Source organism: Protopterus annectens, chromosome 7.part0, assembly GCF_019279795.1.
Source record: "Protopterus annectens isolate FY-2018-M chromosome 7.part0, PAN1.0, whole genome shotgun sequence".
Taxonomy (NCBI): Eukaryota; Metazoa; Chordata; order Ceratodontiformes; family Protopteridae; genus Protopterus; species Protopterus annectens.
In genome coordinates, this window is record NC_056739.1 from 1131659479 (window position 1) to 1131681744 (window position 22266).

At 40.9% G+C, this 22266-nt stretch overlaps 1 protein-coding gene across 1 annotated transcript in view; it reads left to right on the plus strand.

Annotated features, from left to right (window-relative positions):
* ELL3 (elongation factor for RNA polymerase II 3) overlaps positions 1–22266 on the plus strand; it is a 434242-nt gene that overhangs the window by 394569 nt on the left and 17407 nt on the right. Inside the window, exons 10-11 of the mRNA XM_044077709.1 lie at positions 4298–4469; positions 10358–10402. Coding sequence (XP_043933644.1) covers positions 4298–4469; positions 10358–10402 — 217 coding nt within the window. The remainder of the gene's footprint in view (positions 1–4297; positions 4470–10357; positions 10403–22266) is intronic.

Sequence of the window (22266 nt, forward strand, 5' to 3'; positions counted from 1 at the left end):
AAGTGAATGTTGTCTTTGTTTTAAACCACACAGCTGCCACAAATATCATCTTGTGTTTATGACCAGAGAAGCAGCTTCCCAGACTGTTGCAGTAAAGTTCCAATAGCTGATTTCATTTGGAATGAAGGGAAAAAAGGGCAGCTGACTCAGCCCCTACTGAGTTTTTTTTAATCACCGAGTTTTTTTTTTAGTCAGTGCTGACATTTTATCTTGAAAGTCTGCAGTTTCACACAACCAGCAAAGCTGATCTGAAGTGCTTTTTCTTTTGTTATGACTTCCCCAGCAAGTAGGTTCTGTCAACATTACTGTAGCTTTTCAGTTATGCTAGCTCCATGTCAAATGAAAATGGCATAAAATAGTGAGTCTTGATTGTGAGAAAAGTAAACTGCAGTTCCAAAAGCAAGTAAATCTATACTCTTAAAGCATTTCTTCACCTGAAGCCTTTTGATGTTGAGAACTGCACCTCACATCCCTGATATTTCCATGCATTATTACTCCAAGATAACCTTGGAGTAGAAAATAGTCTGAAGTACTGCATCCTCAGAATTAGACTATATTCCTCAGTTCTCATTTACAAAATTGCTCTTTTCTGTACATCAGTTACTGTGCACAGAATTTCACCAGATATCCATTCAGGCTGGTGTAGCAAAAATTTTGATGGTCACAAAATGTCTTCAGTTTTCTGAAGGAGAAACTTTAAGAACCATTACGAATTGCCACTTCCTAGCATCTTAGAGAATTTGTACCTCTAAGATGTTTTTTCTTTTTATTCAGGGAAGTGCTGAGGCTTAGAAGGTGTGCCTTATTTAAGTACAGGTTTCTGCCAGTGGTATTTCTTCCATTATAGCTGTTGTTCTTGTATTAATATTACTTTTAAGTAATTCCTTGCCTGAAGAAGTGTAAGAAAGTCTGAGTGGTTAAGTTCACTATAAGAGGCAAAAATCATTAATTCAGGAATAATCTTTAACTGATCCTAATATGTTAACACCATTTCCTACCACATTTTGAAAAATCCTTATTTTTAACCATTTTCAGACTCCGATTTAGTTATCAGCCTTGCTGTTTTGTAGATTGAAGCTTTCACACTGTGCAGTGTATTGCAGCATGCTGTATAGTTTTCCTTAGGTAGTCATATATTCCTGTTGAACAAATAACCTGTCCCATTTCAAGTAGGGCATTTTTTTCACTTCACAGTGTACCTCTTGTGTATTCTAGTTGTTCTCTTTACTATACATTTTATTACGTATTTGATGATAAGGTTTCAGATGTGCCTTTAGATTCCTGGATCTCTCATGAAAATTGGTTCTTTATGAGTCATAAAGACTATCAGTATAATCTACTTGGCCAACATTTTGCAAGGAAGTAAATACGTGCAGAAATGCAACAACTGCAAATTACTGACTTTTCCAAGAAACAGTGCCACCTGCTGTCTGGAGATCAGAAACACACTAAGGGAAGTGTACTATCTCAAGTTATTGCACATTATAGCATGGCTGAACATGTTTTCGCTTCTGGTGTTTTATATGAAAGAGCTTATGTACATTCCTTGTCTGCTTTTGCAGTTAGTGGTTCAACAACGTCTACAGACTGTTTTTTAGTCAGAAGACAGACCTTCATTTTCCTTCACATTGTATTAACGTTTATTTAATAGTGCTGTCAGGGTTAATCCCACTGAGCCAAAGACTGCTTTTTGAGTATGACATGGAGAGAAAAATTCCACATTTCAAACCAAAGGAAAATTTTTTAGAGCAGTCAGTTAACTTAAATACATGTCTTTCAGAGATGGGGTAAAACGTGAGTTGTTTGTCTTTTCGGCTTTTCCCCGGTTAGGGGTCGCCACAGCGGAACTCCAGTCCGCTAATGATTGGCAGTAGATTTATTTTTTTTATGGTGCTGAATTGCCAGCCTGATGCTCAACCTTCAGTGAAGGCATGCCCATTCACGCATGTCTTTCGGAGGCCACTCGACCACGGGGAGGACATGCAGACTCCACACAGAAGGCACTCCAGCCAAGAACAGGAGAACCTCTTGCTGTGAGGCAACAATGCTACCGTTGTACCACCACGGCTTCCTAGGTGGAGTAAAACGTGAGTATCCATGGAAAAAAAAACATGCAGATGCAGAGAAAATGGGCAGGGAATATCTACACAGCATTTGCAGTCATGGCTCTGGCACTTGCAGACAGCAGCAATGACCAGTTTTACAGTCATCTAGTCTGGTATGACTCATTGTTTAAGCTACTTTATGGAGAGGGTCAGGTTATTTCTGGTGCCAAAACTGATTATTGACTACAGCTGAACTGTAAAAAATAATATTGCAGCAAAGGTTTGAGTGTGTCCTTTGTATATAATTTTGGGTACTTATTCTTGGCGATGCATGCAGAGGCTAATGTGGCATTCATGTTGTTCATTGAGTAAGGGTGCAGTTGTCATATAAACACCTTAATGCAGTAACCCAATACTTTCATACTAACTGTAATTCTCATTTCAGTGTTATTTCATTTTTTTGTTTCTTCTAACATGAATAATAAATAAAACATATGAACTGAAACAATATAGATTAAACTGATGTGATTGGAACAAGTAATGTTCAATTTCTTGTTGAGGATTTTGCAGCAGTTGTGTCCAATTGGCTGATGGATAGGTGGTGCCTTTTCAAGGGTATGATTTCCAATAGTATGTCAGTATTGCAGAGAGTTTATCACAGGAATATTGCTAAATGGATATGAGGGAAGGTTGGAGCTTTTAGACACCACAGTTACATTAAGATAGCCATTGTAGACAGTGGTGATGTGCTTATTGTCCTGGAAAAGGAAGTTGGCCCTAATGGCCACAAAAGTCACATTTAATGAGTTTGAGCTAATTAGTTTTTTTTTTTTTATTTCAAAAGGTTGTCAGCACAGAAACTTTTATCATTTTTTTTTTTTGTAGTTTTCAGAAATCATTCTCATAACGCCAACTTTCATTGACAATTTTCTGCATTTAATACCTAACTATACATCCAGAATTTTCCATGTGGCGATCATGTTAGCATCCAAGACACATACCAGCAGAGTATGTTGTTTTGTGCAGAAGCATATGTCGGGCACACTGTCATAAGTGTAAGAGGTTCACCCATACCTCTCAGCTCTTCTGACTTTTGACAGTGTCCCTGATTCTGCTTCATATCTTTGCTTTTTCTTTGTAAAATATTAGATTTTTTGGTAAATCACTGAAAATTAGACAATCAGTAATGACAATCATTAGAGTTTCATACTTTTTATTGTTCAGAAAAAATGCAGCATGTTTATGTAAAACCTGAGGTTCTGTTAACTTTTTTAAGTGAAGTAGAGTACTTAAAAATTTCCCCCAATTTTAAACCTTTGTCCTTGACATTATTTTTGGATTTGTCCAGAATTCTTGAGAAAAGAAGTTGAGAGGTATGGGTTCAACCCTGCATCTCACTGAAATCAAAGAAAAAAGATTTTGGTGTATCTTGCAGCCAAGGATGTAGTGATAGTTGAGACTGCCTCACTTGTGGACTGATGGAAAGGTCTGTCATGCAATCCCGCTGTTATTTCTGATGTAGTGCCTTCCTACTTTCTCCCTTTAAAAGAGGAGCTCTCTTTAAAAAGCTTTGATTATATCTGTCCTTAACTTGCCATCTGACTCCGAGCTATGGAACTAACCTCAAAATGTGGCACTTCTTGAGGTTTGCTCTGAAACAGAGTTCTCCTTTCAAGAAGATAATGTTATAGGTTTCTTTAATTGCAAACAAAGATATAATTGTAATAAAAATGATGAACACGTAGTTTTTCTCTTGTTGATGTTTAGAAAGGTTTGGGTGGTAATTAGATAAACTGACTTCTGTCATGCCATTGTACTTGTTAATATAATTTTAGTTACCATTTCATGTTTTTTTACTGACACATAAATTGCTTATGGTAGATATTTGTTTGTCATGTTCATTTATTTGTGTTTTCCTATTGTTAGGAATCTTACTTTCCAATATGTGGAATAGAAGTTCTGCATATGAGAAAACATTTGCTAATGTTGATTGCCTGTTTTTAGGTATGGAAGTGCAGCTGTGTTCTTTTTTTTTTTGTAAGCTGTTAATACTTTGTTTCAAAATTATGTGATGACAGATTGTCACTATGAGTATTTTTATTACTTTCATTTGAAAGAGTATTATGAATTATTATTATTATTATTATTATTATAACATTTTAAGTGAAATGAACATGTAATGTTGTTACACTGAAATCAGTTCATCGTAAGAATAAACCAGGTAACGTAGATGTTTTTTCTTTGTTTGTTAGAAAATACTTGCCGATTACATCACTGGACCAGCGGGAAAGTTACAAGGACGATTTCAGTGCGGAATACAACCATTATCTTGAGCTGCACAGTCGAATTGGAACCATCAAAGAGAAATTTGTAGAGCTGGGATCCCATATCAAAACTCTTACACCAGGGACTGAGGAGTACAAGGTAAGTAATAACTTTGAACTTCTTTTACAACGGAAGAATATGGTGTGCTGTATGAGATATTGCCCTTTTGGTATAGTGAAGAAAGAACTCCATCTGTTAAATAGGGATCTCCTTACTTAGTGCTGCCAAACAATGTGGAATGCATTGTGTAGCAAACTCTTCATTACAACATCGACTCACACTAAGTTGCAAAGGAGTGACAGTTATTTAGTGAGTGAGAGAAGAGTGGATTAAACAGAGTGCTCTATCTATACCCATGGGAGTCAAACAAAGAAACAACCAGTTCCTTTAAGTAGAAGTAAACAGTTATTTATGTGCTTTTTTTTTACTGTGATTTTAGGCAAGTGAGCTGGTCTATGGTACTCTTTCCTGCCCTCACTTGGAAATGGTTTATAAGGTAATTTCAGTAGTACCCGAGTTGTTCATACAATACAACATATGTTATATGTAGTTTATCTAGGTAAGTTTCTAGAAGATCAGTATGTCTAACTTGGAAGCACCTACACAGTGTCATAGAGGGCTGCTGACCTGACATCTTGTAGTACATATTGACGTTTGCTACGTCTCTGCGTTGGCACCAGTTCTCAGTGGCTACAGTTTGTAGGTCATGTTCAGTCTGGGGAATGACTGCCCATTTAACTAAAGTCACCTTTGCTATTAGGGTTGACACTTTAGCACATTTTACCTATGAGACTATTTTTAGTTTAAGTACATCTACGTAATATGAAAGCATCTCAGAGGAGTTACATCCAAAGGCCTAGGTACTTAAGTTGTTGAACTGTTTCTGAAGGGACGTATTGCACATACCCCACTTGCATTGTACATTCTTGAGTGTAGCATGTGATCTAAACAACAACATGAATTTGATTTTATTTTACTTAATGCATATTTATTTTTCCAGGCATACCGGTAAGTTCTTAGACTAAGATTGCCATCTAATTGGAGTCAGGTGTGTACTTAGTATGGAAATGGAGATCCAGAGCAGAGTGAAAGATTCACAGATCTATATATCATCTAATACGCTATGCATTAAACAAAAGAGGTTTAGGTTGCCACAACTGCATATATACCATGTGATGAGCAGCTGTCCTGTCCAAGAAATATCATACTGTCTAGCAACATCATCACCACTTTCTTCAATGATACTCCATGGAACAAAAAATAACATAATGGGATGCAAAGGCACACCTCAATGTTGATTGTAGTGCACATAAGCAAATTGTCACAATCATACCACCCTGTCCTCAGCCCAGTGACATAAATGACCACCTGCCAATGAGAGCTGTCTTGCAAATTATACCTATTCCACAGACATGACCAAAGGGGGCAGAATTTCTTATGAATTGCTGCTGGCCATGACAACATACAACATCCATCCCTGGTAACTATCATATTGACAACACACCCCTTAGAGTTGACCCAGTAGTCAGGGACTTGGGGCACACATAGATAGTAATCTAGCTTTTTACCATCACGTGTCTACAGTGGCGAGGAAATCATTCCGTGTTGTGCAACGTATAAACAAAGTTATGGGATTTAAGTCCAAGTAAGTCATTGTTCCACTGTATTCGGCATTCATGAAACCTATCATTGAGTACAATACCCCATTTGGTATGTACCTAACCAGGCATATCCAACAATTGGAATGGCCACAGAGGTTCCTCACTAAAAAAATACAGGGAGTAAGTAATATGTCCTATGCAGACTGCCTCAAGGCCCTTTCCTTGTATTCTGTCTCTTACAGGCTTTTGAGGGGAGATCAATGTCTGGCATACAGGGCATTGTCAGACCCCATCCACTCTGATGGACCTCCTACATATCCACAAAACAAACAGCACCAGAATTTCCCAATCTAAAGACTTAAACTTTGCCTCTGATATAACTAGGACCTGCTGGAGAGATAGGTATGTATCCCAGAGACTATCTTGTCTATGGAACAGGCTCTCCTTCGATGTAAAGCAGAGTGCGTCCCTAACCCAATCCAAGTGCAGCTTGGACAATTGGATGGAAAACTGGAAGTTCATCCTTGGTTTGGCACCTGTATCTTTAATGGTCACAGGTAATCTGTAAATGTTTCTTCTTCCAGCCCCCATGCTTACACTAATCAAGGGTAGCAGAACTTATCAGAGATTTGGAATGCATGGCTAGGCTTAAAAAGGCCCTTGTGGTCATTAGCCTAGTAAACACCTATGAACCTGTAGCAAGACACTTTCTGGTCCACTGTTAAAGCTCCTTGCTAAAACTTTTGTAGTTCTAGCTAAGCGCACAGCACTATATTAAGTTTGTTCTCTATAGACCGACTACAAACTCAGTTTGCTGATGACAGGCAGACTTTGCAGGTGGACACTGGAAGCCACATAATCCTGGAGGTGCAGTTCAACATATGTACCATTTATATTTCCACCTTGATTTTCATGTAAGGTTCCATTTAAATTTCCACTTAGACTGAGTCATACAGCATGCTTCTGTTCCTGTAGGCCCAACAACTAAACCCACTGCTGTTCTCTTCAGTCCCCCACAGTATCCCAGTAACATACCAGTAGTACACCTATGTGGAGTCAGCATGACATCCCTGGTGTTCACGTGGGTTTTCTCTGAGTACTCCAGTTTCCTCCCACATTCCAAAAACATGCAATAGGCGAGTGGGATATTCTAAAATGGGCATAGGTGTGAGTGTGCATATGTATGTGGGCATGGAAAAACAATTGTGACAGGGCTAGCCACTTGGTGGTGTGAACGTTGGCAGTAGATGATTGTTACTGTTGAAGTGACACCCTGACCCCGTGTGCAAAACTGGGAAAAATGGGTTGTTGATGGATTTCCATTTACTTATTAAACTCCCTGCTTTCTCTGTACTGGAAATAATTGATATTCTGAAAATCAGACAGCATTTTGTAATGTAAATATTTGTGAGACACTGATGATGTTCAGCGTTAGACTGCCAGTGATTGTAGATGTAAATAAGATGCTTCTACAGTAGTTAATTGTCAGTTGGCTGTAGTTTGTATTACACACACGTTTAACAAACCACTCAGTACTTCCTGCAAGCAATGCTCCAGTGTTTTGTAATTTTGTTCCCCATTCCTTTTTTTTATATATTTGATTAGTATACCACAAGTAGGAATGCAGTAAATATTATAGCAAGCACTGGAATCCTGCGCCAAGTCACCATATCCATAAAATAAAATGGTTGCCTACTGCACATACTGTCACCAACAGATGCAGGACAAAGAAATTCCTCCAAGTAGCATCGTCTGATTTCTGCTGCCATCATCTAACAACTGTTGAACTAAACCTCTCAAGTATGACTAACATAATACTGAGGTATCTACCACTATATAGGCCTTGCCTACACAGCAGTGCACTTACTTCATAATAACCAGCAAGCAAACGTCCAAATGCTCTTTAGAGAGCCTGTGCACAGCAGAAAAATCTGGCTCAGTGACTGCCTTTATTGTGGCAGCTCATAGCCACTATCTCTCGCTTTGCTTACCAAGATAGTGAACAAAGAGCACTGTAAATCACTAGTGCTGGATGTGCTTGCTCCTGTCTTAAGAAGAGAAGCATAGTATGAGGCAAAACTCCAGCTGCATTCCATTTCATAGCTACTAAAGCGGGACACTAATAAGACTGATGGTGTGATTCTACTTTGCTTAATATGTGCTTGGTGTGCTACCTTCTTATGCCACTATGGCCCTGGCAGGTTCCCCTGTCCATATTACATCATTAGTGTGATTCAGTTTTGTAAATTATGCTAATGTGCTGACAAAGTATGAACTGCTCAGCACACCACAGTTGTATGCGCATCATTCCATGTGTGTAAGTTTGGATGGGGGGGTGGATGTTTGGTCTTCCTGCCTCACTTTTAAAAAATTTCCAGCATTTCACTGTGCAGGACCACAAAACATTGAAAACACAAATGTCAACAAGCGACAATGCATGCATCGAGCAATAACTTTGTGGAAAAAAAGATAAAAAACATTGTTTTTTTCTGGGTGGCAAGCCCCCCCCCCCCTGCACCCCCACACTCCATAAGACAGTTTTGACTAAGTTTGTATGTATACATATATATATATATATATATATATATATATATATATATATATATATATATAAATCAAGCTGAAAAAATTCCAACTCTCCAAAATGTTTTACAACCCTACTCCAGTAAACGTATTCTGCGCTTAACTAACACATCACTACTGCAAGTTACCAAACCCTTAAACACTGCAGAGGACTCTCTCTAGTCTAGCCAAGTAGCAAAACCTGGAACGTACTAACTCCTTCTATTAGGACAACTCCCAACTCAGCCCAATTCAAAAAATTACTTAAAACTTATTTAACTGACAAATGGCCTTGCCCTTGTAACAGTCCAAGGTAAATAACAACTACTACTAATATTTCACTCCTACTCTGAAATCTGGCAGTGTACCTTACTCCACATGCCCCCTCCCCCCCGCATCCCCTTATCAAACATAATTCAGAAGTCATCTGTCTATCAAGCAGTCACTATCCCAGCTGAAGTCTTCTTCCCCAATAGTTCCTCTTCCCATCTTTTTCCTTCTTCCTCACCTCCTACTTCTTCTTCTTCTTCTCCATGTCTGAACAGAAATTGTATGTATAATGGCCTACCTCTCACTCACTGTTATACTTCAAACTTTAACAACCCACTCTTTACTCTTTTACCAACAGTCAGCCTGGAGGAAAGTTGTAACCAAAGTTCTTATTTTCAAACATACACCATATAGCTGTAATCCTGTAAAATTATAGCTCTCCCATGACTCTGTGCAGGTTACATAAACTGTTGAAGAATGATTAAAAATGTCTGCCAAAGCATGCCTGCTAAAATAGTATATATGACTGCAGTGGTGGTACTGCGGTAGCATTGTCGCCTCACAGTAAGATGTTGTCCTGTTCGATTCTCAGCTAGAGCATCTTCTGTGTGGAGACATGCATGAATGTGCGTACCTTCGTTGAAGGTTGTGCGTCAGGGCCGCCAACTCGGCATGTAAAAATCTACTGCCATTCATTAGCGGACTGGAGTTCAGCTGTGGCGACCCCTAACCAGGAAAAGCCGAAAGATACAACAATGTAACATGGGGGAGCACTGCTAGCAGTTTAATAAGCGTTCAGTGGCAACACCAAGAGTGCCACAAGTTGGCTTCAGTGATGTCATTATAGTGGGACAGTACCAGTAATTATGCTATTACTAATGTATGACAGATGTATGCATAGTGCTTTTATTCAGCATTTGTGACCTTGTTTTCTCACGAATGTTATAGATGCAAAGTGAAACACTGCTCTCTGTTGAGCCATAGGGTTGGGGCTCACTCCATAACTTAAGGGGGAAGAGAGGTGTTATCTGGCTTATTGTTGAGAAAGTATTCTGACTGTGCAGTGCAGTGCCCACATATTGTTGTAGTTATCTTACTGCATTAGTGTAGGCACATTATCAGCCAGAACTAAAACAATGTTTCATTTGTCACCCAAAGTGATACCCTGGCTTCTGTTTTGCCACTATGAATAAACACAGGTAATTAGGCACCATTACTAAACTCTTTTATAATTCATTCTTCTGGGTCATAGATGTCCACAGGAGATGTTTAACGCATTGTGCCAGTGCTTGTGGACATCATCTTGTAATTAAACTGTATCACAAGGTTTATCAGGTAGAATTTGTTAAGAATCTGTTTATTTCTCACCATAGCACACTGGAAAGAAAAGAAGTCTTGATGATTTACATTAACAGAATAAAAAGCTGTGCATGAAAACAGAGTTTATAAAGTACTGCCTTTTTCTGCAGATTATATTAAGCTTTTTTTTCCTAGTTAATAAGCTGTTTATTGCAAGATTAGGTATTAGTAAGTATGTCTTTTTTCTTCTTACAGGTTGTTGAGGACCAAATCTTGGAAGAATACAGAAAGTTTAAAAAGGTACACAGATTAATGTTGGTACCATTGATGTAGTAGATAACATCAGCTCTTCAGCTGCTTAGAATCTGTAGTAATATTACATTTCTTTTTAAGTTTTCTGGGTAATATGCCATCATTGGGAGATGTCTAATGGTCCAAAAAATATGTATAAAGAGGATACACCACGACAATCGAAGCCAACCAAATCACCAGCAAATATATTCCAACTGCAGAAATGTTCCAAAACGAAGTTTATTGAGGCAATAAACTTCGTTTTGGAACATTTCTGCAGTTGGAATATATTTGCTGGTGATTTGGTTGGCTTCGATTGTTGTGGTGTATCCTCTTTATACATATTTTTGGATTTATCTGTTTTTTTAGAGGATACTTTATCCTGGTTAGTATTTTATACGCTTTACAGATGTCTAATGGTGTTAATGGTAATGCACTGTGTAGAACAGCCTGTTGTATTAATCATTGTCAGCTGCCGATCAGGTTGTCATTTTTTTATTTTCTTGTTTTCCTTTGGATAACCACTCAAAATCTCCAAAAGCATAGTACTACACACATTAAGAACTAATAAAGCTATGCCAGAGATGTCTTGAACACATTTAATGAAAGTTAGTTTAGCATTTTTGTCCACCATTAATCTGACTTTATCAAAACTAACAAATTACACTAAGGCACATTTAAATAACACAGCTAACATGATGTACTTCACATTTAAATAATGCAGCTTGTGATGATGTGTGGTATTGCCAGCAATGCCAGGAGAAGTAGGGTAGTGGTTGTGTAACATATGCCAGCAAAGCTATAGCTGGAATTTTGCAAAGAATTACATGTCATATTGTATATCAAACTGATTTGTACAGATGCTTGTGTTGAAAAATGTATTTGTAAAGCTGCTTGTGTTAAAAGTGTACAAACAGTGTCCCCTGATGGACAGAAAAATAAATATACTTATTATTGTAACTGTTTAAATGTATCTGAATTTCTTAAAATTGCTGCAGAGGCCATCTCCTACCCAATATCTATCCTTATAAACAGATCCATCTCCGAACACCAAGTTCCAGCAATCTGGAAAATTTCACACATTATCCCATTACGTAATGGAGGCAGCTCAACAGAACTGCCCAGCTACCAGCCAATAGCTATCTTGTCACCTTTGTCCAGAATTCTTGAAAGATATATTCACTTACAAATTATGGACCATCTCCTAACTCATAGTCTTCTCTCCAAAACCCAACGTGAATTTTGTCCCACAGTACTGCTTCAGCTCTAATGACTTTTACTAACACCATAAATCAGCACTGAAATGGCTGTAAAATAGTATCTGTCTTTATTGATTTATCCACAGCATTTGATACTGTCATAATAAACTTTTAAATATTCTCTGTGAACTAAATCTAAGCCATTCTGCACTTGCATGGTTCCTGGACTGTCTAACTGGGTGCCAACAAGCCGTAAAAATGCAACAAAACCTGTCTTCATTGCTGCCCATAACTCTAGGAGTACCTCAAGGATCTGTCCTTGGTCCCCTACATTTTACATTATTCACTAACAGTTTACACAACACTACCCTATATGCCTCGCTAGTATAGTATGAAGACGATTCCACAGTGATATGTACTGCTCCATCAGTACAACAACTTCAACTATTAACACAACAATCTTTTTATGCTGTGGAATCATGGCTAAAAGATTCCCAGCCTTTTCTGAACCCTAACAAGGCAAAACTTACGCTTTTCTAACCCACAAGACCCACCGATTCCCCAGTCATTTGGCATCTCATCCACAAGTAATACAGTCATCTTCCCAGTAACCAAAACTAAGCTTCTGGATGTTGTATTGATAACAACATGAAGTTTGACATCCATATTGCCCAGACAGTAAAGACAGTGCATAAAAACTTGAAACCCTATATAGAAATAAGCAATACCTAACTGTAAACACAAAATTCACCATTGCTAGAACACACCTTTTATCTACCCTCCTCTACTCCTCTCTAATTCTCACCAACCTAAAAATAAATCAGACCTAGTAAAGTTAGCTGCAATAACAAAATTGCTAAATTTGCCATAAATGTTGATCTTTAGATCTCACCACTGCTTAGCACTTAAACAACTCAACTCGTTAGAGATACCACAACTCTTAGTCTATAATCAATTTAACATGGTTCATAGAATCATAAACCAACCTGATAGAAACCCTGCCCTACAAAACCTACTACATCCTTACTCAATTAGTCATGTCCTTCGCTCTATTCGCTCTAATAATAAGTCTCTACTAAGTGTAACAAAAGCCAACAATATCACTGGAAATTCCCTTTACTCTAACTGTATAGCCAAATTTGGAACTCATTGCCAGCAAACTTAATTACAACAACTAATTTATCACATTTAAAAAAAATACTTAAAACTCGCTTATCCAGCAAATGGTTATGCTTCTGCACTAGCCCAGGATAGGTTCTCTGATTTTTCCGTACAGCACCCACGTTACCTATCTTATCTTCCCTCTTTATCTATAATCCCAGGCTCCCTTAAGTGGGTCTCCCTCTCATTGCTTTCTATCACTGAGAACCTAGAAGCACACTAAGCTGCTAGTTGACCTCTCATAGGATGCTGCTAACAAAGACGTTCAATTTAAGCTATATAAATGGTTAACTTTTAATATATATGTTTATACTTACTGCTGCTTATTCTGAGTACATGCTTTCTAGTATCTAGTATATATGTAAACACCCTTATGTTTAACTGTGTATAAGTATCTGTTTGTTAATTACTCTTGTGTGTGTGTGTGTGTGTGTGTGTGTGTGTGTGTGCGCGCGCGTGCGCGTGTGTGTGTATATATATATATATATATATATATATATATATATATATATATATATATATATATATTTCTCCCTGGGCCTCTGCTGAAATAGGACTTCCTGTCAGACTTTACTGCTAAATGTAAAATAAAATAAAATAAATAAATAATAAATATGTTTTAACAGAGTTTACTGGAAGACAGGAGGTTAATCTCAAATTTTGAAAATAGTTTGAAATTAAATTATCTGGTTTAGGCCATAAAGATTGTATCTTACAATTCTCAATGCAGCCAGAGACAAAAAGTCTGTGGTAGGAAGCTTCCTGCATTGACATTGGGGTGAACTAATTGCTACTCTGGAAGGGTGGAAGTTTGAAATTGTTTTATGACTTCCAGGAGCTCCAGCAGATCTTAGCAAGGCTCTGTGTATGTGTATTATTGGCACATATTTGGTAAATCTTGACAGCTTCTGGCCAAGGAGGGAAGCATGGGAACAAGAAGTCAGATGACCAGATATATGTGATGTCATTCTGTAATCCATCACTGAAAATAATGTTTAACACTAGATGAGACTTAGCACTCTGTTTTTGTAACCTGACAAAGAAGGATCTCTCACCTACTTCTTCTTGCATTGCTCTAGTAAGTAACCAGGCAATAATAATTCTTTACAACAGTCAGGAAAATATATTGAGATTAGTTAAGTATTCTTTTTCTGTATCTGTGTAAACCTGTCCACCTGTGTTATTTTTTAATATTTCCTGTGATTGAAACTCTTGTGTTTATTGTAAATAGATGTTTAGTGCTTTTATGTTCTTCTATTATTAATGCATTTAAACTTTTCATTATAGCCTGTCTTTTAGAGAATATTTTAATCTCTGGGAGTACTTATATGTATTTGGTGACAGCTCTGGCCACTACTGAAAGCCTTAACCCATTGGCCAAACCCTACCATTTGTATTAATATTAAATCTGAAGTTGTTAATCTTCTTCCTATTCATCACTGATGGGTTCGGTTTCTGAGCCCTCAGAACCAAGTCGGCCTTATACCAAGCTTGCGTGCACCAAAATCTCTCGAGCTAAGCTGCTACCCACAATGCCCTTCACTCATTTACCTCAGATCTCGTTTGCTGTACAGACATATAGCAACGTTTCACCGAGCTCTCCAGCTAAGTGTTGTATTTTTCAAATTTTATAAGTATTTGTAAGTTATTTCCTGTCAAATTATTATTTTTCTCTATTTTCACACTCAGCTCTACCCACAGGTATCTTCTTGATCGTACCATTGTTGGTATTTGCCCTTTTTACCCTTGTGGTATTCCCAATACCATTGTTGGTATTTCTCTCGCTCTCTAACTTTTCTTTCTAGTTTAGCGTTGTGTGTGTTTCTATTGTTATGTCTGAAAAGAAAGGGACTACAGGGTTTAAACACTGCTCTTCTTGCAGTGTAAACTCCCGAATAGTGATCTTCATGAGGAATGTGTGTATTGTTTGGGGGTTCCACACTTATCGGCGAAACCTCCCAGTGACATTTGCGCCAGCTTCAGTCAACGGACACTGAATGAAAGACAAAACAAGTTAATCCTCAAGGGCCTGCTTCCATCACCTTTTTTGGAGGCTATTTCTATGTCGGAGGTCTCATTCCCTCCTTCTGTGGACAAAAAACTTCCTCATTCTGACCCCTCTTCACCGGCCGGTGATAGGGGCAAGACTCATAAGCACAAGGCTCATAAGACTTTTACCAAGCATCAAATCGCCTCCTCAGTTCCGACCACCTCGGCTCCGAGTTTGGCTCCAGTGATTCATACAGAAGTTGCCATGATCCCCTCGTCGGCACCAGTCCTGTCACTGACTATGGCTCCCACTGCAATTTTGGTTCCAGCCAGTTTGCCTGCCTCCTTGGCACCAACTTTCCCTATCTCCACTCTGTCGGTTTCAACAACATCTTCGGAGCCGCTATTGACCTCCACCCTAGCTGTGACTTCAGCTCCGAGCCCGTTCTCGGCTCCGATCATTCCCCTGCTACTGGTTTCTAAACTGGAATCCTCTGTGCCTTTTTGCAATCCACCAGGGACCCAGTACTCCCTGCTGTGGATCCATTTGCCAGACAAATCTTCAGCCCCTTTTTGGACCGGCCAGATTCCCCCTCAGGGGCATCGGTAAGGTCCACCAGGAGCCTATCTGAATTGGACATAGTGCGCCTCTTTGATCAGCTGCTGACCGCCAGAGGAATTACAAATTTTCCTAGAGCCCACCCCACTCTGGGTTTTGGGTCCATTGCCCCAGTGACCCCCACATATTCTCCTCCCTTGGTACCGAGGCTCATATTTCTGATGTCTATGAGAGGGCCCCTTGCCTCGTTGCCAGCAATGACTTTGTCTGAGGCTCCGAGGCCCCTTTGGGTGTCAGTTCCATCGGAACCCACCCTTCCTCAATCTCATGCTTGGGGGGGGTGAAACCCTTGGTTCCAGCCATGGTTCCGGTTGTGTCACCGGTTCCATCTTCGGGCCCGAGAATGACTCCTGCCCTGGTTTTGCTTGAGGCGCCGTCCCCGGGAGCGGACTGCATGTAGCGGGGTGTGACTCTAGTTCCGAAATTGTCTTCTTCGGTTCCTGGCTCCCATTCCTCTTCAGGTGGCCCAGCTTTCCGGGTGATGGAGAGGGTGCTTGCTTTGAGCAGTCCTCCTACTTCAGAACTACCACCCATTCCCTCTGAGCTGCAGCTATCAAAGGCCACCCCCCAGGACTCAGAGAGTGTAAGACCCAGGAAACCCCTGTACAGGGTATTTCCCTTTCTGAGTCTTCTTCAGATGCACTCACCGAAGAACCCCCTTGGAAACGGGCATGTAAGAGGACACACATGCACTCCCCAGAGGAGTCCATCATGGAAGATATGGACTACGATGATGGGGAAGGGTCCCCACGGTCACCACCTGATGATGTCTCATTTGGAGACATCCAGGACATCTTGAAGCAGAGGGGTGACTGGAAGCCCTCCAACCCTTCCTTGGAGGAATCCATATTCCTGCAGGCCTTCCACTCTCAGCCCTCTACTTCTTGGGTGACCCCCCCCCCCCCGCCGATGAGTTAGTCAAGCTCATCGTGCAGTGGGCATGGAAGAATCCTGACACTGTCGAAGCCATCCTCAGGAGATCAGATAAAATACTCTCCCCTCCAGAGGATCAACCTCATTGGTCTAGAGGTTTGCCAGTAGAAGCTATGGTGGTGGCAGTGGCCATGAAAAAGGACCTTGCAGAGGAAAGTCCTATTGTCCACCCGCCCAACAGAGAGTCCCAGGTGGTGGACAGGTTAGCAGGTTAGGGAAGCGAGTTTTTGCTTCAGCAACCTTTGCTGTCAGGTCTCTGAACTTTTTAGCACATTTTACGAGGCTCCAGAGAGATCTCATCACCGAGCTCTCTGGAACCCTCATGGGTCAAGTTTTGGGCGGGGCACGTGATAAAGTTGCTTCCCAACTTGCCACCCTAGAGTCAATTTCCAACTCGTCCATGAGGTTGCTGTCCCACGCAACTGAAGGGATGGCTAGAGCTGTGGGTGCAGACGTAGTTATGAGATGCCACACCTGGATGCACGTTTGTGACCTCGCAGACTCCTTCAAGTCTTCCTTTTTAAACGCCCCTATCGAACCATCGGCTATGTTCAGTTCTAAGGTCAAGGACACATTAGCCAGGTGCGAACAAGACTGGAAGACATTGTCTGCCGTGGGTCTTTGTTTTTCCAAACCTCAACGCTCCTTCTCCAGGAACCAGAGGAGTGGAAAGATGTAGCACAAAAAGTCTCAAGGTCCATTCCGTGAGGCACGTGGTGAGGACTCCCCCAGAGGCAGAGGGGATTCCAATAATGGAAGACACCCCTTTTGGGGCAGAGAGGGGGTCCCCGAAATTAGGACTCCAGAGATTCTTTCTTGGGAAGACCGTATCAGCGCTCCTGAAGTGCTGCCTGATTGTCGGGGCTCGTTTCTCTCTGCACCTAGTTGCCTGGCTCTCTATTACAAACGATCAATGGGTACAGAGAATAATTTCCAGAGGCTATCACATCCCCCTAATATCTTACCCAACACCTCCGAAATCCCTTCCCAATGTTCCACCCAGTCAAAGGGAGGAGGCAGCTTCTGAAATAAGAAAGCTATGTCAAACATGAGTCATCCAACAGGTCCCCCCAGACCAGTGTGGATCTGGTTTTTACTCAAGATTCTTTTTAGTGCCAAAAAAGACCAGGGACTGGAGGCCCATTTTGGATCTCAGCCAGCTAAACAAATCAGTGGTTCAGACTATGTTGCGCATGGTCACAATTCAATCCATCCTCCCTTTTCTTCGGGAGGGTGTGTGGATGTGCTCGATATACCTCCGGGATATGTATTACCACATTAAAATGGACAAATGTGCCAGGAGTCTCCTTCGCTTCCGGCTGGGAGCCAATCATTACCAGTTCAGAGCCGTGCTATTTGGTCTCTCAACAGCCCCCAGAGTGTTCACGAAATGCCTAGCAGTGGTCACAGCTCATCTGAAACTTCAGGGATTCCAGGTGTTTCCGTATTTAGACGATTGGCTTCTCTCCGCCCCCACCAAGCGCCTCCTGGTCAGGGCCCTCTGCTACACTCTAGAACTAGCAGAGTCACTGGGCATCACCATTCACTGGGAAAAATCCAACCTTCATCCCTCACAGTTGGAATTTATAGGGGCAGTACTCAACACTCAAACAAGTCTGGTCTCTCTTCCCTCTCACGGGCTTCAGAGATTAAGGGCACAAGTTCAAGTGATACTCTGTCGAAGAAAGGTAAGGAAGTTCTTCAGGCTCTGGGGTTTATGGCGACAGCCATCCCAATTGTTCCCCTAGCCAGATTACATATGAGACTGCTACAATGGCTCCTTCTGTCCCAGTGGATATCCAATCTTCATCCCCTGACCTCGCAGATTCTCATCACCAACTCCTCAAACAAGATTTCCTCTGGTGGATGAGTACAGATGAAAATCTTTGGTGTTGCCCCTTCCAGGCTCCCCAACCCAGCGCCACAGTGACTATGGATGCTTCCCTGATAGGGTGGGGGGGCCACTTTCAGGGAAAGTCAGTCCAAGGCACGTGGTCCAGCATAGAGGTCAACTTGGATAGCAATGTCCTGGAGTTAAGAGCGGTGCTATTGGCGTTGCAAGCATTCCATCCACTCCTTCCGTCAGGAACAATTGCTATCCAGTCGGACAACATGTCCATTGTCTGGTACATAAACAAATAGGGAGTGACCAAATCCTACCCCCTATGTCGCAAAGCCATGAGAATCTGGCATTGGGTGATTGATTCCAACAGCTTTCTAATCACACCGCATACCCCTGGGAGCTCCAACGTGATTGCAGACAGGCTGAGCAGATGCATCCTTCATCCTCACGAGTGGTCTCTCAATCTGAGTGTGATGGCAGAAATCTTCAGCCATTGGGGCCAGCCATGCTGCGACCTTTTCGCCTCCCCCTCGAACACAAAATGCAGCAGCTACTTTGCCCTCTTTCCCCCTCATGAGGAGTCACCGAGAGACTCTTTGACTCACGATTGGCCCGCAGGTCTCCTTTATGCTTATCCTCCGATATCTCTGATCCCTCTTTTTCTAAAGAAAGCTGTCCGGTTGAGAAGCAAAGTGATCCTCATTGCCCCGTTCTGGCCTCATCAAGTATGGTTTCCCTTCCTCCGACCTCACCTGTTACAACCTCCTTGGATCCTGGACACTCGTCAGGACCTCATATCTCACCCACAAGGGCTGACTCCACCAAATCTTTCCACTCTCAATCTGACGACTTGGCTTCTCCACTTCTATTAGTTGCCAGGCAGGAAATCCTCTCCTCATCTGTCCGTGATATTATCCTGGCCTCCCACAAACCATCCACCAGAAAACTTACAGGGACAAATGGAAAAGTTTCTCTATCTGGTCACATGTTCGGTTGCTAAATTCGTTTTCACTCCCGTAGCTACTATTCTTCATTACCTTTCTGAGTTGTTTGACAGTGGTGCATCAGCTTCCACCATTCGAGTCAATTTAGCAGCTATTTCTAACTTCCATAATGGTTCAGATGGAGTCCCACTTATTTCCACCCGACTTTGCAAGACCTTCCTCAAGGGAATTTTCCATAGCAGACCTCCTATCACGCAACCAGTGGAGGCATGGAATCTCTCCCAGGTTCTCCAGTCTCTCTCTCTACCCCCTTTTGAACCTGCTGCAACATGTGATCAGAAGTTCCTGTCATGGAAATCCTTGTTTTTGGTGGCAGTCACTTCAGCCAGATGAACGTCTGAGTAGCAAGCCTTATGCATTGAGTCCCTATCTGATCTTCCATAAGAACATCGTATCACTTCGTACTAATCCATCCTTTCTCCCCAAGGTGTTTTCCGACTTTTCTATTAACCAGTCCATTGAGCTCCCTGTATTCTTTCCAAATTATTCAAACAAGGGAGAATACTGCCTGCATTCTTTGGATGTTCATAGACAACTACATTTCTGCCTGGACAGAACTAAGTCCTTTTGCAAGTCGGACCAACTTTTCATTTCTTTTTCTGGTCCTAGAATGGGGTGTGCAGTATCTAAAGTTACTTTGTCAAAATGGATCAGGGATTGCATTACCTTCTCATATTCGCTTACGAATGAATCTAAGCCTGTTCAAATCAAAGGTCACTCAACTAGGGCTATCGCAGCATCTGTTGCCTTCCACTCTAGAGCCTCCATGGATGACATCTGTGCAGCAGCCATTTGGGCTAAACCCCATACCTTCATCTAGCATTACAAATTGGATCTGTTCTCCAGGAGAAGAGCGACCTTTGGCTCAATGGTTCTCAGGAAATGTTCTTCCATAAGGGCCACCCAGGTTCTCCAAATAGCTTGGATTTCAGTCCCATCACTGATGAATAGGAAGAAGATTAACAACTTTAGATAAAGAAATTATGTCTTACCATAACGTTCCATCTGAGTTGTTGATCTCCTTCCAGTCATCACACCCTCCCACTGGCCCCCACCAAGGGCTCCTGGTGGATCTTCTGGGTCTTTGTGGTGTTCAGGGTTTCTGCTCAGAGATGGCCTCTGACTTTGTTTCTTCTATATGTTGCATGCAAATTTGATCTGAGGTAACTGAGTGAAGGGCATTGTGGGTAGCAGCTTAGCTCGAGAGTTTTTGGTGCATGCAAGCTTGGTATAAGGCCGACTCGGTTCCGAGGGCTCGGAAATGAACCCATTAGTGATGACTGGAAGAAGTTCAACAACTCAGATGGAACGTTATGGTAAGACATAACTTCTTTTTTCACTCAGTATAATTGGGTACCCTTGTAAAAGAGCCTTGGAGTAGCTGGCTTTGGAGTGTAACTAGCTTATAGTCTGGACAGAAGGGGGCATAGCTAGTGAATCTGTGCCAGACTTTCCCAGGTGTGTGTGTGTGTGTGTGTGTGTGTGTGTGTGCGTGTGTGTGCGCGTGTGTGTGCGTGTGTGTGTGTGTGTGTGTGTGTGTGTGTGTGTGTGTGTGTGTGTGTGTGTGTGTGTGTGTGTGTGTGTGTGTGTGTGTGTGTGTGTGTGTGTGAATCATTTCTCAAAGAGTGTGCATCTCAGCTGCTTGGAGCAGGGGCACAAAGCACTGGTTTCACAGAGAGAGAGTGCTAGAGAACTTGGCTTGGACACTCAGCTGAGGTCTCAGCTCTATAGCTCTGCCAGCAGGGAGTCTGACTGGGGACCTGGAGGGAGACAGATAGAGAAACACAGACCCTGGACTGATTGTGTTCCCTGTGTGCTCTTAAGGGAAGCTGTGCTTGATGCAGAGAACTGCATCTGGAATTGCTGGGTGTATCTAATTGTACCAAGTGAACTTCCCTCTCTAGTGCCAGTGGTGAGGATTCAGGCTCCTTGATTACTGCTGCAGAGTGGGGACTTCACACAGCTAACATACCATTTCAAATGCATATTTACGTTTCCAAAGTTGTCATTGTTTTTATCAGAAGAGAAGTCCCGTAAAAGGACAAATGGTTAGAATTTTAAGAATCGTATCAGTAGATTCTGAATTTGAAGCAGAAGTAGAGAATTTTAATAGGATATTGTTGGAAAGGAAGTATCTAGGCAATTTGTTAGACAAAGCTGGTTTGGAAATTATAGAAGGTAGAAAGATGAAATTTAAGCCCATTTTGGCCTCTGACAAAATGTCTTTTTTGGCATGTACTAATAATGCATCTAAGAATGTCAGGGTATTTATTACTCTTTACACACTTGATTCAAGTGATATTCATAACATTTTGGAAAAGAGCTGTGGATAGCAACATTCATTTCAGAGTTAGCTGAAAAACTGGGTGTGAAACCAAGAAAATTTTATATAGTAAGAATTTTAGTATAAAATATATGGTTGAGTATGAGAGAGAAGTAATAAAAATGAATCAGTATAAAATGTCTAAATGTGGAAGATGTAAGCAATGCAAATACATTTTTATTCTACTAATATTTCTGTTGCTAATTATTCTAGAACTATTTTGTGTGGGGGGTGCTATGATTGTAACACCAGAGGTTCTGTTTATATTGTGTTATGCACTGCTTGCAGGGCATATTATGTGGGCAAGACAGAAAGACAGTTGAAAATGTATGAGCAACATAACACTTAAGGATAAAAATAGTGCTTTGTTTAAGCATTCATATGTTTGTTCTACTTTTAAGAATTTTTTTATTTTTCTTTTAGAATAAATACATCTAGATGAAAGCAGAGAATGTTGGAAAATGTATTAGAGTGTTGCAAACTCAAATGACAATTGAGATTAAATGCTTGTAAAGCACCGGGTTTAACTGACTATTTTTCTGTTTTTCTGGTTTTAAAGAATAACACTGTGCATATTTGATGAATCAATTAATTACTTATTTTTACATGCATTTTTAATGAATCTTAAAATGTTTTTTAGATTATAAAATGTAGCAGTCATATGATAAGTACATCATGATAGCTGCATTATTTAAATGTGCCTTAGTGTAATTTGTTAGTTTTGATAAAGTCCGATTAATGGTGGATGAAAGCACTAAAATAACTTTCATTAAATGTGTTCAAGACATCTCTGGTGTGGTTT